The sequence below is a fragment of the Habropoda laboriosa genome, unplaced genomic scaffold, assembly GCF_001263275.1.
Source record: "Habropoda laboriosa isolate 0110345459 unplaced genomic scaffold, ASM126327v1 scaffold153, whole genome shotgun sequence".
Classification (NCBI taxonomy): domain Eukaryota; kingdom Metazoa; phylum Arthropoda; class Insecta; order Hymenoptera; family Apidae; genus Habropoda; species Habropoda laboriosa.
The window spans coordinates 41,013-57,676 of NW_017100272.1; the positions used below are offsets into that span (position 1 = coordinate 41,013).

A 16,664-nucleotide genomic window follows, 5' to 3' on the forward strand; every position below is an offset into this window, starting at 1 on the left:
TTTCCTAATTTATGGGAGGGTTCTCTGCACTACTATCCTACGAGTTCGTAGCGTCGAATAGGATAAAACAGCGGGTAAAAGGAAACGGTTAACTCACTGACCAACATCTACGATGTGTTGAAGCGTTGGAAATCGTCTTTTAACTCGCAACGAGATCCTCTGCAGCGTGATGACATAGGCGAGCACTGCATATCTCACGATGTTTCTCCTCATCAGTCTGCCTCTCTCGTCCTGCAATGTGAAAACATTTCAAAATTATTGCCCCGAACGACGACGACGTCGACGACTCGCTTCGGGCATTGGAACGTTCACGAGGTGCGTGCACGCCAGCCCACAGCGATAATTCCGTCGTTAATGATCGTTGAAAAATAACGTAACGAGCGATCGCATAAATCATCGTAATGCCTCTGGCAGAAAGTTTAAATATTTTCACGAAGGAATTTTCATAAAGAATGTTTAACCCCCTCTCTTATATAATTACGTGACACACTCGTTATGCAGATTATGGTTACGATATGACAAATGACGTATGGCATTTGTAATAAAGTTTCATTTTAGCTCCAATTTCAATTTCGGACCGAATCGTATTTTCACTTGTATTTACGTAACTCACAATCAGTTTGGAAACTGTTTTACAAGTTTGTAAGAGACTTCGATAGAAGTATCAGGCAATTTCTCTTCTTTCCTATTTTTCTGGTTCTGCAGGGTGAAAACACCCCTTGAAAATTAGTGCGCCTTCTTGAAAACTATGCTGGATATAAAAAGTTTAATAGTTTTTTATGCTCTGTAACACTGTGCAATCAGATTGTTACAAAATTTGTTGTTTAAATGAAAAAATTGTGATCTTAGTATAGGTCAGTATAGGAAACACTTAGTACAGGAAATATCCGTCATAGTTTTTGTCATAAAGAGAAAAATAGAGGTGCTTTCACCCCGAAGAACCAAAAATTACCCAACACTCCTTGTTACGCGGCACATACCTACACTACCCCAAGGGGAAAGAGACCTCCATAAACCGGGTCAGGATTTCTAAATTTTACATCGTTCAAGTATTTCTCCAAATCCTGACCCGTCGGTAGAGACAATAACTTTATGAAGCCATTGATTCTCCATCGCATTCCTTATAAGTCCCTGTTTTTTCACCGATGACCGAGGTTTAGAATTTTACTTTGTTTCTTTCATGTATTGTTCACCTCAGAGTGCTTCATAAGTTTATTACCTGTACCGTTCCGGGTTTCGAGGCAAGCGGATTTTCGCGACGGTCACCCAGGGAGCACGTGTTCTACCTGAGAGTGACGGTTTGCTTGGGGGTGGCTATTTTGTTTCTCCTTCCGCATTTTTTCTAACCGATAGGTTAGATCAGTTAAAATATCAACCACCACCCTCTAAAGACTCCTAGTTTTAAGATAGCTTAGATTTCACTAATGTTTGCAAATAATAATTGAGTGTTACAAAATCCAACCCATTCTCAGTCAATTATCCCTTACCTGCATAAGAGTTCGTAAGGGAATCCCGCTGGTTCAACAGGTCGCGAACCGCGTGAACACTCCTATTAAAGTCCCCCTGTTAGGACAGCAAGGGAACGATTTTATGATACGTGACTTTATTTCAGTAAACCGTTATTTTTAATTTAGCAGACCGGTCTGCAGCCAACATGCGGCACCTAGACTTTCTAAATATTAAAGAATAGGCTATTGTTCAGCTAGCAAGGCAAGATACCATAAAGTCATCTCCAAAAGGGTCTTCGAAAAAAACCGATGTAATTACCGAGGCCACTTGGTAAACTCCCTTCCGAGCAAGACGGAAGGTCAGCGTTGACCTGGCTGGATTTTCCCCCTTGTTGCCAAACTTCGCTTCGCAACGACCATCATCGTCACCCCCGCTCCAAGGACATTTCGCGCTCCAGGCGCAATGGAAGGGGGTGATACGGGGTTGGTCAATTAGCATTTTTAAGAACCTCCCTTTGCATCCCTTCCTCAAATTTGGGAGAATTTGGAGAAGGGACAAGCAAATAAAAGAGAGTGGAATCAGCGAGATTCAACAACTATTAGTCCAGTATCAGTTAGAAACTATTAGTCCAATATCAGTTAGAGACCATTAGTGCAATATCATTCAGAGACTATTAGCTCAGTATCAGTCAGACTATTAGTTCAAGATCTGTCAGTTTCGAACATTAAGAGTTAACTAGTAGGATCTCGAATCAGCGAGATCCATTCATTAGCAGTCTCAACCACTAAAATCAGTCATCTGAACATTGTTAGTTAGTGTAAATTGAGAAAGATAAACTCATTAGACGGCACCAAGTGCAATATTCGTAAGTACGCGGAAAGTGAGTGTCCAAGTGCTTAACACACAGTATGCCTTTCAAAGCACCAAGTGTAATAATTCGTAAGTACGCGGAAAGTGAGAGTCCAAGTGCTTAACACCCCCACAAACTTGCAAAAATGAGAAAGAAATAGAAATTTCGGTTTACCGAAGTTTCCTGAACCAAAGAGTTAGGAAAACAATCTTCAGGCAAAAGATCGACGAAATAACCAAGAAATCGTTTCAATCCTACAGAAATTTCTTCGAGTTTCAACCAGTTAACAGAACGGACATTTCCTCTGCTATTTGTCTCTCTACGTCGTTCAAGGCCGCCGAACGGCATTCTCTCCCGCGCATAATGGAACATTTCGAAGCATACATTAAAGAAATAAGCGGGAGAACGTATTCGAAATAGGTTAACGACGTAGAACTCGGTATCGTTGAAGATCGCTGAAGAAAAAAAGATGCTCGTTTCCTACGGTCGCGCGAATGCCGGACACGTTTCCTCCTGCCTTGTACACACTTTCCCCTGTGTTCTTTTGGCCCGTGATCGCGAATCCGTTTCGAGCCGGTTCCAATATTAATCGGAGAAAAACCCACGGTGGCGCCTGCCGGCTATTTTTCCTTTCGTTTTCTGGCAAACGACGGCGACGCACCGGCATTTTGTAATCGCGCGTGTGCACGCGTTTTGTAATGAACGGCCGCGCCGAGCCTGCGCCGCGCCGCGGTGAACGATCGTGCATAGCTCGATGGAATGTCAATTCGGACGGAAATCGTAGCCAACCGACCGTATCGAAAATTTCCCCAAGCGGAAAAAGAAGAGACTTGTCCGTCTTCGGCGAGCGTCGCTTCGTTCTGTTTCCTTGAGAATAGAATTCCCAGGTGAGAACACGATCGGGGTTTTCTCACCGTTCAGCTAGCTTCTCGATCACCGTTGGCAATCGCGTCGGTAATCGTTAATTGAATAGCCGATCAACCCGATTCGTTACGTATGTGGAGCACGACGAGATTCAGACGAAGCGTTTTGTGGATCGAGGCACGTCTCGTACGCCTCGATATAATGCATGCAACGGTAAGAAGAAAGTTTGTCGAAACTAAAATTTTCGACCGGCTAATAACACGTGGACAGAGAGAGAGAGACCGGTGAACGTAACGACTTGGTAAGGCCACGTGCCTGATTTAGAACGATCCGAGGTAGCGATCTGAAGAAGAAAGTCGCAACCGTGCTGAAAGCGGAGGAAACGTGATTATTCTTGATTAATTGCAACTACGTTCGCGTGTTCCGCCAACGTTCCGACACAGCCCGTTCATTTCCACTCTTAACGGTCGAATTACACTTTCTTCGGCTTTACGTTAATTACGAAATATGAATGGCCACGGTTCGGTGTACACTCGCTGTGCACACTCACGCGTTCGGTACAATTCAGAGATTCACTTTTCACCATTACCCTCGTTCCCGACGTCCCCGTATTGGTTATTCGGAGATATTCGAGGGGGGAAAAAATTGGGGTTACTCCACGTCGAATAAGGAGGTAACCTTTTTTTTTTCTTTTCGATGGCTGATAGTTATAGACTAATTACTTTCACCTTCGTAGAGGTTCTTTGAATTCCTTGCCCGGAGCGATGCTACGCTGTGAATCTCTTCAGGCATCTGGAACTCGCGTCTAGGAATCTATCTTAAAGGTTACGCTGTTCGTAGGACTCTAAATGGACTGTGTTTTTTTCTTCTTCTTCGTCAATCTGTACGATTGTAAACGAATAACGGTGTAGAAAAGTATAGTCGGGGCCACGATATAGCGAGGTCGTAAAATCGGTCAGGCGTCAAAGTAAACATGTTTTAGCTGCCGGGACCCGAAAATTGACAGAGATACGAGCAGATAAGTACTTGAAACCATTGTCAGGACCGTACGAAGAATTCTTGTATCCAGCGAAAGTCAACTGATTCTAATATGCATGCAGCTAGGACAAATTAGGGTTTCTCCCTCTGGGGGAAGCCGCTTTTGGAAGTACGGTTACAGGTAAAGGTCTTATTGATGTCTTTAGCATCTTAGTTTATCTACTCGTGTTATATACAGATAGAAAGTGCGAAAAGTTTGTGTAGCTTTAATATTAACATATTTTCCATTTGTAAATGAAATACAATTTTCTACTTGAAGTACCAAATCATATGCTACCATTCGTTTATTGTTGGAACCCTCAAACAGACTGCAACACACGGCCTTGAGTGCTGCAACATCAATCGATGCCGATTCTTGAGAGTTTAATTTACGACCTCGCTATATCGTGGCCCCAACTATATGTAGGTTTCATATGTAAAAGTTGTCGAGAGGTTTGATGAAACATCGATCGTTGACTGTTCTTCCCAGGCATTGGTGTTTCTGTAACGAACAGCTCGAGTCCTTTTTCTTTCTCTCCCCTCCGTGTTTCCTCCGCTGAAAACACAGAGACACTGTGTCCCTTCTTCCTCGGAATGCCGCGACTTAACGTCGCGCGTGTAAAAATGCACGGCTTGGCAGCTTGAAAAGGATCCTCCTCACGGTAGAGAAGGTGGGAGTTGAGGCATCCTTCTCGCCTCGGGGTCTGAATTCCAATTAGATTTCAATGAAAGGCACAGCCCAGAAGCTCGTGCTGCCCACTCGACGCTGCTCATTCACAAATCCGATAGTTTGTGTTACGTGACCACATGACCGAGCGAGCGGCTCTCTTCTACATACATGTAGAAAACTAGAGTCCCGTTTCCTACACTCGAGACCTTGCTCGTTCTTATGTGTGCAGAAATTCAGTTGCAACTTCTATCGTTCGCTCTTCTTCGTTCGTTCGTGTGCATTCTAAACTTTCTTGGGTATCGCGTGAAAATCGGAAGGTGGGACAAGCGTTATGCCGGGTTCACGCTCGTGCTCGCGAACAGTCTGAGAGAAGCTCGGGAACAGTCTGTGAGAAGCTCGCAAACTGCCCGCGAACAGTGTGAAAGAAGCTAGCGAACTGCCCGCGAACTGCTGGCGAACAGTCTGAGAGAAGCTCGCGAATAGTTTGTGAGAAGCTCCCGGACTGCCCGCGGACTGCTGGCGAACAGTCTAAGAGAAGCTCGGGAACAGTCTGTGAGAAGCTCCCGGACTGCCCGCGGACTGCTGGCGAACAGTCTGAGAGAAGCTCGCGAACTGCCCGCGAACTGCCCGCGAACAGTGTGAGAGAAGCTCGCGAACTGCCCGCGAACTGCCCGCGGACTGCTGGCGAACAGTCTGAGAGAAGCTCGCGAACACTTCTTCCCAGTGTGAACCGGGCATTATGTTCGCCAAAGACGACGATCACCGTTCGCCAACGTTTCCCAGCACGTAACAACGTTCTTGGGGAGAGCCCACAACGTCGGAGAACTCCCTGTCGAGGAGAACGTCGCACGAGGAAGCGATTAAGTCCTTACTAAAGTCCTTTAGTAGACGATCGTTCTATTAATACGACACCAGTAGCCACGGAAAACCTTCCAGCCAGTTTTCAACCGGTGGTATGCGTTCACCAGCTTCCAGCTGGGGCGGTGTACGTGTATGTACGTTCCGCGTGCACATTTTACGGAGCGATGTAGTTTTGCTCTCGGCAGAGAGCAACGAGGACAAACCACGCTGGCTCTCTTTCACACGAGGTGTGCACAACGCGTAGGTTCGTCCTTCTTTCTCGCTACGATATACACGTTGCACTTTCACTTCGACATTGTGTCATTGACCACACGCAGCTCGAAGATACCTTCGAATTCGAACCTCGTATCTACCAAGTCTCATCTTCAACTTTGCTAAATCACCCCTATTACCCGTTCCTTGAAAACAAAAAAACCGCCGTGTCTATACCTACTCTTAACTCTTTCACACTCGACACGCCAAATGCAGGGAAGCTTAATCGTTAGATAACGATGAGGTAACACGAAGCTCCGAGGGAATCACATTTCGAGGGTACACGCGCAGGTGGCGTTCGTTCATAGAAACGAACTTTCGTTACCGGTTCAGACGATCAGAGAAAGTAACGATAACGAGCGGCAATTTCTCGCTGCAGCGTGGTCGCGCGCGGACACGTGTGCCAGAGGTAAGGGAATCGCGTGCCAAGGGTCGCGGCACCGTATCTCTATCGGGATAGACTTCGCTTTATCGTCCTGTTACTTCGTTTATCCGTTAGCCAGACGACTACGCTCTAGAAACGAGAAGATTCGCTTGCCAATTATGGGATGATCGCGCTCTCTGCATTCGTTTTTTTCTTTTTTCGCTGCTGGGTGTGGCGTGACTCCGAGGAGCTGGCACCTACTTAGGTTAACGACACTGAAACGTGTCACGGCAATTCATTAGCGTAATGAGACGAACGCTATACCTTCGACTGCGTTTATCGTTCGTTCGTGCGAGACTAGGGTCGCCGTTTATAAAGTCGCTAATCTAGAACAGAGAGCATTGAAACCGTGGACACTTCTGTTTTTCACATTAATTGCGAGATTTGAACATTTGCATTTGCACTTGAAAATCACTCCTATTTAGTTTCGACCGCGAGAGAGTCCTCGGACACCTTAGCCCCTTAATATTTCAGTACTGTATTAGGTAACAAAAGCTAATATATTACAGATCACTTAGTAATCCTCAGTCTTGCAAATTAAAACAAAGTCCGGATTAAAATGAACTTTTCTTAGTAACGTAACTATTTTTCCCACATCTCGACCAGAATCTCTGCCACTTAAGGAGTGTATTACCTCTCCTTAACCCTCTAGTGTCGAGTCTCAGAGACTCCTCTGTGTAAGGGGTTTCAGTTTAAACAGTGCTTCGTTCGATAATTTAAAAAAAACTATATTTACTTCGTCGTTGACTAAGCGGCTCAATTTACTCTCCTGCAATCCTTACAATTTTTATAGTTCTTATGTTTCTACCCGGTAGTGCTCCTAACGCGTCCTTATATGCCGGCTTTGACGCCCCTCTCCTGCCTTTGTGAAACCCTGGCGCAAGTTGGGGGTTTCTACCCGGCAAGGACCGCAAGCACGTGGCTGGGTCCTTCCTGACCCAGCCCTTAGCGCGTGGGGGAGTCAGGCGTTGGGACCGGGTTCCTCCGCAGACCGAAAGGTCATAAACCGGCCCGCGTCCCTACCTTCACTCAACCATATCCTTACATCTGTTTCTATTTTCTTTATTTTCTTCCATTCTATTCAGAACTCGACATTGTTATATTAAAATGAAATTACAGGCGTTGGGACCGGGTTCATCCGCAGACCGAAAGGTCATAAACCGGCCCGCGTCCCTATCTTCACTCAACCATATCCTTACATCTGATTCTATTTTCTTTATTTTCTTCCATTCTATTCAGAACTCGACATTGTTATATTAAAATGAAATTAACTCTTCGAACTGCAAAGTTTCTTTCCAATAACTCCCTATTGTTTGAAGAATTTTGTTTGAAATGCACTTCAAAAGACGTTTTCTCGATAGGAAGCAATTTAAACAACGTTTTCTACTAATTATATTGAAAATAGCATTAAGGGTCATGTGTACCTATTGCTCACCCAGGTAAACAAAATATTGCAAAATATAACACATATTTAAACTGGCAATTTAAAAATGACTTCATTCGTACCTGTGAACGAAACTGATCTCGAGTCACACTCGACAAAGGAGTCGAAAGGGTTAACACAACCAACCACTCTATTCTACAGGGTGTCCCACGCAACTGGAACAGGCTGTACCTCCTAAACGGTTGGGAATAGATGTTATAAGTAGAAGTTAAATGGTATCAGACGGTGCATAATATGCAACTAATTTTATGCACTTTTGTGCATCGGTGCATCAGAAAAATGCAACTGCACTTTTTTTTTGTTTCTGACAATCGATGCAGTTTCTTGTGCTCTACATAAAAGTACTAACATACTTATGCCCTAAACTGATTCGTTAGGAAGTTATCGAAGCTAAAAGTTCTCTGAATGGAACATAACATAGGTACTCTGGAACACTTACCAAGAGAACGAAATAATCAGAGAACTTTCAGCTTCGATAACTTCCTAACGAATAACTTTAGGGCATAAGTATGTTAGTACTCTTATGTAGAGCACAAGAAACTGCATCGATTGGTGCACTATTATGCACCGTCTGATACCATTTAATTTCTACTTATAACATCTATTCCCAACCGTTTAGGAGGTACAGCCTGTTCCAGTTGCGTGGGACAAAGAGAACGAAATAATCAGAGAACTTTCAGCTTCGATAACTTCCTAACGAATAACTTTAGGGCATAAGTATGTTAGTACTTTTATGTAGAGCACAAGAAACTGCATCGATTGGTGCACTATTATGCACCGTCTGATACCATTTAACTTCTACTTATAACATCTATTCCCAACCGTTTAGGAGGTACAGCCTGTTCCAGTTGCGTGGGACACCCTGTACAATGCTCGTTAGGAAAACGTGTAATAAAGGTGAATCGGTAGGAAAAGTTGTCGTAACTTAATATTCGTAATATTCATAAACTAACCGGAAGTTGAGGAGTTTCGTAGACTCCGTATCGGGCTTTACGTCCCAAGAGGGTTAAATCAAAGCGACTCGTGAAAGATTTTCGTACTTACGTTACCAGGAATTGCAGCGCTGATGAAGAGGGCCAGGTTGTCGGGCCAGGGTAATAATTTGTACTGCTCCCACCATCGTTTCACCACCAGGCTCACGTAGAAGCCAAGCACGAACGACATCGGTATCGATTCGCTCGAGTTCCCGAAGTAGTATCTGATCTTTTCGAAGATTCTGCAACAGACAATCGTCACGAATCCTTTATTGAACCGTGAACCGTTTCTCGCGTTTACATTATCTCTCTCGTACGAACTCGGCGGAAGTTCCGTTCTAAGGGGCAATTAACGGGGAGTCACGATCCCGCGCGGTGAATCGAACGTTTGCACAAATTGTGTACCACGGTTAAATATTTGTTTAGTTGCTGGTGTATCACGTGCGGTTCGTATACTTCGTATATAACACCGCCTCGCCTACAAGTGGAGCAAGGTTGAGGTGATACCGTCACTCGTCCAGACAACCACTACCGGTCTTACGTATCGGTAACTCCAGGTAAATGGGAATTTCCACTAGGATTTCGCAGCTGCACGCGAAAATCTGTTAGCGGTACTGCGTACGTTTCGGCAGAGGACCGGCGATTACGATTAGCTATGCTTCGACGTTAATTTTTGGTACTGTGTCGTTTGTTTTTTTTTTTCACTACGCGAGTATTTACGTTATTTCAGGACAGGTTGATGAACTTTCGTCGACTCGGTTCGTTGCTTTCATTATCACTCTGTCTGAATCTTTGCTTGCTCTCGGACTTAGCTGGAGAAATGATAAGAGGTCTATCGCGGATGTCGTAAAGATAGCAAATAAAAATATTAAAAAAGGATTTAAAGAGTAACGACAGTGTTTTTTGTAAATTCTGGGAATAGAGTGGTGGGAGGTGGGAATTTTTATATGAAAAAGACTCGTTCGAAATTTGTGAAATATACGAGAACTACCGCTGTATTAGAATCTTTGCTCACTACTATACTCAGCCATGAAAATGATAAGAAATCCATAAAAATCATAGAAATGTTAAACAGAAAATTTTTCAAAACCGATTTAAAGATTGTTGACAGTATTTTTGTAAATTCTAGGATAGAATGCTAGTAGGTGGGAATTTTTATATGAAAAAGACTCGTTCGAAATTTGTGAAATATACGAGAACTACCGCTGTATTAGAATCTTTGCTCACTACTATACTCAGCCATAAAAATGATAAGAAATGCACAAAAGTCGTAGAAAAATGTTTAAAAGCGATTTAAAGACAGACGACGGTTTTTTCCAAGTTCTAGGAACACAATGCCATAGGGTGGGAATTTCTGAATAAAAAAGTCCCATTAAAGGATCGAAATTTATCGCACGAAATCTGTGAATTATACGAGAGGGGCTTCGTTCCGATTTCGAGGGCCTCTGGTATGATTGTTCGGGGCCGGACATGGCCCTAAGCCAGCCACGAACCGGCCCTTACGGTTCTAAATTTAGAACAGGCGAATCGAAACTGGCTGAAGGAAGAAGAGGGACCTTCTTAACATCCGCCAGCCACGGCATCTTCTTCGCTCGTTTTTTTAATCTCCGCATAAATAACAGGTTACAGTTTTATGCGTTTTTTAATACCGGCCACGGATGAGTCTCGGGCGCATTCCGGCGTGTATTGTGCAAAACGCACACCTTGTATGGTTTGTACATCCGGGGGAAACAATTTTATTTACGATATCTGACATTCGAGTGTGGGGCAGAAACGTAGAATATCTTTTTCTCTGGAGGATATTTTTTCGCGGAGGAAACAATTTTATTTGCGATATCTGCATGTGCAACAGAAACGTAAATTAGCTTTTTTCCTGAATATTTTTTCGCGAAAGAAACAATCTTATTTTTTCGCGAAAGACATAATTTTATTTAGGATATCCATCCGCATGTGCAATAGAAACGCAAGACATCTTTTTCTCTGGATGATGTTTTCTCGCGGAGGAAACAATTTTATTTGTGATACTTTTTCGCGAACGAAACAATTTTATTTATGATATCTGCATGTGCAGTAGAAACGTATATTATCCTTTTCCCTGAATGATACTTTTTCGCGAAAGAAATAATTTGATTTCTGATAGATAAATAAGACTTTTTAATTTCTGTATGTGCAATAGAAGCGTAAATGATCCTTTTTCACGGATAAAACCATTTTATTTATGATATTTGCATGTATAATAGAACCGTAAATTATCTTTTTCCCTGAACGATACTTTCTTCACGGAGAAAACAATTTTATTTATAATATCTGTATGCGCAATAGAAACGTAAGATACCTTTTTTCCAATGATACTCTTTCGCGAAAGAAACAACTTTATTTACGACATCTGCATGTATAATAGAACCGTAAAATATTTCCTTTCCTGAAACCATTTTACTTACGGTATCAACACGCGAAATAGAAACGTGAGACATCTTTTCGCGGATAATCGTCATTTAGAAATATTTAAATCTGTTATTAACGAGCAAAACACTTTTCGTGGTTTGCCTGACTTCCAGGCGGCCGTAAAAAGTGTCCCTTTAAATGAATCGACAGCTCCACTCGCAATTGCGTAAATTGATTTTTACTATCATGGTTAATAGACGTTTCGATTCGCGGACGACTTCCACGGTCTCATCGCGACCATCGTAAAATTCCGCGGAACGGGGAAACGAGTGATAAATACGATCGTAAAAAACGAAGCGGAAAAAAGAGAGTTAAACAAGCTCGAGCAAAGGAAACGAGGTAAACGATATTTTAACACGAATGAAAAGCGAGTCTGTCGTAAATTTGCCGATGTTAACTATTAATGCCCGTGGTTGTGGCGATGAACTTTCGAGCTATGTGGACGTTTGCACGATGTTGTGCCGTCTAGATACTGGTTCGAAGGACCACCCAAATGATTGGGACTTGTAAAAACTGATCTATGGTATCGCGTGATGTGAGCTGGTTGTTCCTTGGTTCTCCTTGTTCGTGGACTCTCTCCGACGTCGAGTCTCGGACGTTCGTGAGAGGGATTTTTCTTGGGACACGCTGATTGGGTAATGGTTAACGATTGCATTTGCCAATCAGCGTGTCTAATATCGTCTTCACCGCCCTTCCAGTGCGCCCTTAGCGCGCTGCCACCTTGGAAGGGTGCGAGAGGGTCGCGAGGGGTGGGCGGAAGGTCCCAAAAATCTGGAATTTCCTCCGGGTGACTAATCGGCAAGCGGACCGTTCGGAAATTCGTGGTTTATGATATGTTCGTAGGCTATCGAGCGCGAGGGGCACAAATTACTGAAAATCTAGCAAAGCAATTCTGGTGACCCTTGCAGGATGTGATTAGACCCGTGCAAGCAATAAACGAAAATCCTCAACTCTAAAATAACCGTTCCCGGTCGATCCCTCCGGGTGACTAATCGGCAAGCGGACCGTTCGGAAATTCGTGGTTTATGATATGTTCGTAGGCTATCGAGCGCGAGGGGCACAAATTACTGAAAATCTAGCAAAGCAATTCTGGTGACCCTCGCAGGATGTGATTAGACCCGTGCAAGCAATAAACGAAAATCCTCAACTCTAAAATAACCGTTCCCGGTCGATCGTGCCATAAACCGTTTCTACAGAAAACCTAACATTAACCAATGAATTGCAATCTCGAGTAGGCTTTGTTGCACGACCAAGGTCGGTGTCGCGTGGGTTTCTCGACCTAAAGGTTCGCGATTATGCCACCAGATACCCACGTGTCCTCCGCTTGACATTTCGCGAGTTAAAACCTGAGATAACGTGAATTATTTCGATTTTTTTCCAACTTTTAACATCGACGTTATTGCCACTTGGGAGATTTTACGGTAAACTAATCTGAAAGATGAATAGGACGGTACGTCTCAATTTCAAAGAGACGATACGTGCTTTTACCTGATGTTTATTTAAGGTTCAAACTTAATAAGGTCAACCCCTTAACCTATGATTTCTTTTCTGACTATGCATCTGTGGCGGGTACGTGCTATTCTTCCACGCGAACTTCCTCTTTTCCAACTCCTTCAGATTTTAGTTTCCGTTCTTTTGTCTCTCCCCGGGTTCACCCCTTGCACTATTTTTACGAGTCTGACTCGTGATGAAAATTTTAGGCCAAACTTGAATATCACGAGTCAGACTCGTGGCTCGTAGCGCGACTATGTTGCACTCAGTCGTAAGATATCGTATCTCAAATTTCGGCACTCGGGCTCCGCCACTCTTCGCGACCATTCAGGCGGACGGGTTTGGCCTGGCTTTTTCCGAGGTTCAGCGTAGTGCAAGGGGTTAAGCTTGCCTTCGTCCTCGAGTGACCACTTTCTCCACTTCTATCTGTATCTATCGCTACTCCTGTCTCCCTGTCCTAACAATATAAAAACCCAGTACGCCTACACCTCCGGACAGTTTGTTACTTTACCGACCATCGCGACGTACCCGCCGAACCGCTGCCGCCGGGACAATTAACAAAGTAAACGATTGTATTTTCTGGACCAATTGTACGCCGACCATACGCACTTGTACTTTAATAAATTCAGGTGAAAACGGTGTAACGACGTTCCTCACCCACCTCACATCCAAGCGTCAGTCGTTCAGTGCTCCAGTACTGTATCGGCCGACGAAAGTTTACCTGCTATAGATTCGTTGCATTTGGTAATTCTCAGTGTTACAAATTCAAACGAAAGTTAGGATTATAATGAATGTTTCTTATTAATATAACTACTTTTGTCATGTCTCGACTAGAATTTCTGTCACCAGTCTGACTCGTTGTTATGGATTAACACTTATGTCAACAACCAGAATTGTCGTCTACTTTATCGTCCAATTTTAGTAGCTTTCCGATAAGAACTGTAAGAAATGCGAGATTCCGGCGGCGAAGTGGTGGCCTGGACTTTGTCACCCAGGAAGAGAAAGCGCGCGGGTACCTGAGGGTGCCATAAACTAAGCCCTTTCCCCGGAAAGTCGAACGAGGGGGCTCCTACGGTTTTTCGGAGCAACGTGGGATACGACGCGGAGAGGACACTCTGGAAATAGCCGTCGAGCGAGACGGACGCCGGAAACCTTAAGAATCGCTTAGGAATACAGAATGAATTATTTTTGGGATACCACACTATCCTGACTTTAATTCTTTGTTTTCGAGTGGTGCTTACAGAACATTGTAAACTCGAGGCAAACACGGATAGGAAATGTGCGAAATAAGAACGATCCGGCCGAATATTCAAATCTTTTACCTGGAAGATCAAATATTTTAAGTGAGAATTATTGACATAGGGGTTAAAACTTCCATTTTCCATCGGTCGAAGGAAATTTCAGCGCGAGGAGAGATATTGAAATGAACGTATTCATGTACTCACACCCGCTGGTGCTCGTTCAGCGCATAACGATACGTTAAATTGATGAGGTAGTAGACGAACAGGTAGGCCAGTAGTTCCCGCCAGATTAGCTTGTAAACGGAGCCCCTCCATCTGCGAAGAAAGAAAGAAAAATACACGTCGAATATGTATATAAACGTATCGTTTGTATTGTTAGACTTATCGAATAGTGTTCGTTCTTTCACTAACAAACGTTGCACACGTTATTACAAACTTATGTACGCTCGTAAAAGAGGGAGATGAGACTCGTATTCTCGGAATTCCATAAATTTATGCACTTCAACATAAGCAAATTTACCGTATGCTTCTCTTTTACGAGCATTTTTATCGTATTCGCGTCTCCGTCGCGAAAATCACCGTAGTTTCTGGAATTTCGCGTTACCTGGCTCGTGCCAGTGTTCACAGAATCGACTCGATAGGTCGTCACGCTTTCAATAAGCCCGATGATGCCGATGTTTAATTAAACAGCCACGTGTGCCTCGTTTTAGCAGAAAAAAATTAAATAAATTTACGAAACAATGGAATATATAACCACTGCACATCTTGATTAGAAAGGAGTAATATTAAACAGACCCTGAATAGGCCATGGAATGCTCGCACGTTCGTATCTACATTCTGAAACCAGCCCTTTAATTCGCAATTAATATAATTGCCAAATATTCGTAAAGCACGTTCTCTTAATCTGCACTGAGTATATGAAAGTTTCGTCGATGTACCTGTAATAAGCACTATGTAAAATTTGTCAACGGACATTTTCTGTTTTACAAGAGTTACTTTATTCGATTTCGTAAAAGTGCATGTTTCTACAAAACTCGTAAATATTGCAGCGCTTTAAGTAAACTTTCCAACAAAATAGCCGGCGCTATAAGTGTTAATATAATTCCCAAATAGTCTTAATGCACATTTTTCTAATTTGCCCTAAGTTCACGGAAGCTCGTTTCAAATTAAAGAAATTTCATGTAAAAATCTGAGTGATCAACAAACACTGACAATATTCTCCTTTCTAAGAGACTTCAAGTTCCACGATGGTAATCTAATTTCCTCTGATAAATCTGAAATATTCGTAAAGCACGTTCCTCTGATTCACCCTAAGTAAGGTAAAGGTATCAGTAGTTGACCAATTTTTAGAGAAACGTAAAAAATAAGGTTTTTATAAGTGATACTCTTTTGAAAAAAATGCACCTGACATGCCAAGACCATCTATCGGTTAAATTTGGGTTAATGCATAGTAACAACGGACGTCTAAATCCATTAAGGTAAGTAATATGCCTCTATATTGCTATTTCCTTAACGTTTCTGTTAAGAACAGCTGTACGGTTCAGGTAAACAAATCCGTACGTTGTGAACTCTTCGTGACTGAAGTATTTATTTTTGGGTTAAATTTGGGTTAATGCGTAGTAACAACGGACGTCTAAATCCATTAAGGTAAGTAATATGCCTCTATATTGCTATTTCCTTAACGTTTCTGTTAAGAACAGCTGTACGGTTCAGGTAAACAAATCCGTACGTTGTGAACTCTTCGTGACTGAAGTATTTATTTTTGAAATTTTCACAGCGTTTTATAAGTGATAAATGCAACATTTTTGTTATTCTAACCACAAAAAGCAATAGTTTATTGGGGGGTCAAATTCTGAATCTTGTTATTCTAATAGTTTTTAGAAGTTGACCGGGGTGGTCAATTACTGACGTGAGTTATTTAAATTTGTTTACGATTTATAATGTATCCATTTTGCAATTATTGTAATTAGATACTATTATAATATTCTTATTAACATTATTATTATTAGATATTATTATATTATTATTAACATTATTATTAGATACTATTATGGCGATTATGGAAGTGGCCAGAGAAGCCTGATGTGCTGGACTATGAGTGGAAGGCTGTAGTTTCTCATATCAATGAGCCGACGAAATCGAGCATGTTCCCGAATTGAACTTGTTATGGAATTGAATTCTTTCCACTCTAATTATAACTTGTGCTGGTAATTGTTGAAAATAAACGATACTAAAATGATTGCCAACATTATTGCTTTAACCCTCCTTCTAATATAAGTGGTCAACTACTAACGAACAGAGGGTCAATTACTAGTGTTTTCATTTTTAAGAGTGGTCAACTTCTGAAGCAATAACTGAATTTTTAAATATGTTTCTAAAATTTTTGTAATATAACTTTATTCAAAAATTGGTCTTGTGACATCATCTAGACGGCTTAAAGAGTATCTTCAGGCACCGACTCTCGCTATTTAATGACAGAGCAAGTGGTTACTATTGTTCGCGTGGAGGATTTCTCTTATTCCCTCTTATTCCTTCTCCTGCATATTAGTTGGATAAACAATATTAGATAGTGTGCTGCAGGATAGGTCCGTCTAAAGGACCCGTCCTACAGCTTTGTTTAATAGGAGATATTAGTTGGATTTTTTTTTTTAGAGAGTACTGTCCTGCAGCTTCGTTTAATAG

The 16,664-nt window shown here is 42.4% G+C and overlaps 1 protein-coding gene across 1 annotated transcript in view; it reads right to left on the bottom strand.

Moving 5' to 3' along the window:
* Positions 1–16,664, bottom strand: part of LOC108573521 (bestrophin-3) — a 61,748-nt gene that overhangs the window by 20,629 nt on the left and 24,455 nt on the right. The window contains exons 2-4 of the mRNA XM_017935982.1: positions 14,187–14,297; positions 8,876–9,047; positions 102–231 (exon numbers count right to left, since the gene is read on the bottom strand). Of these exons, the coding sequence (XP_017791471.1) occupies positions 102–231; positions 8,876–9,047; positions 14,187–14,297 (413 nt within the window). The remainder of the gene's footprint in view (positions 1–101; positions 232–8,875; positions 9,048–14,186; positions 14,298–16,664) is intronic.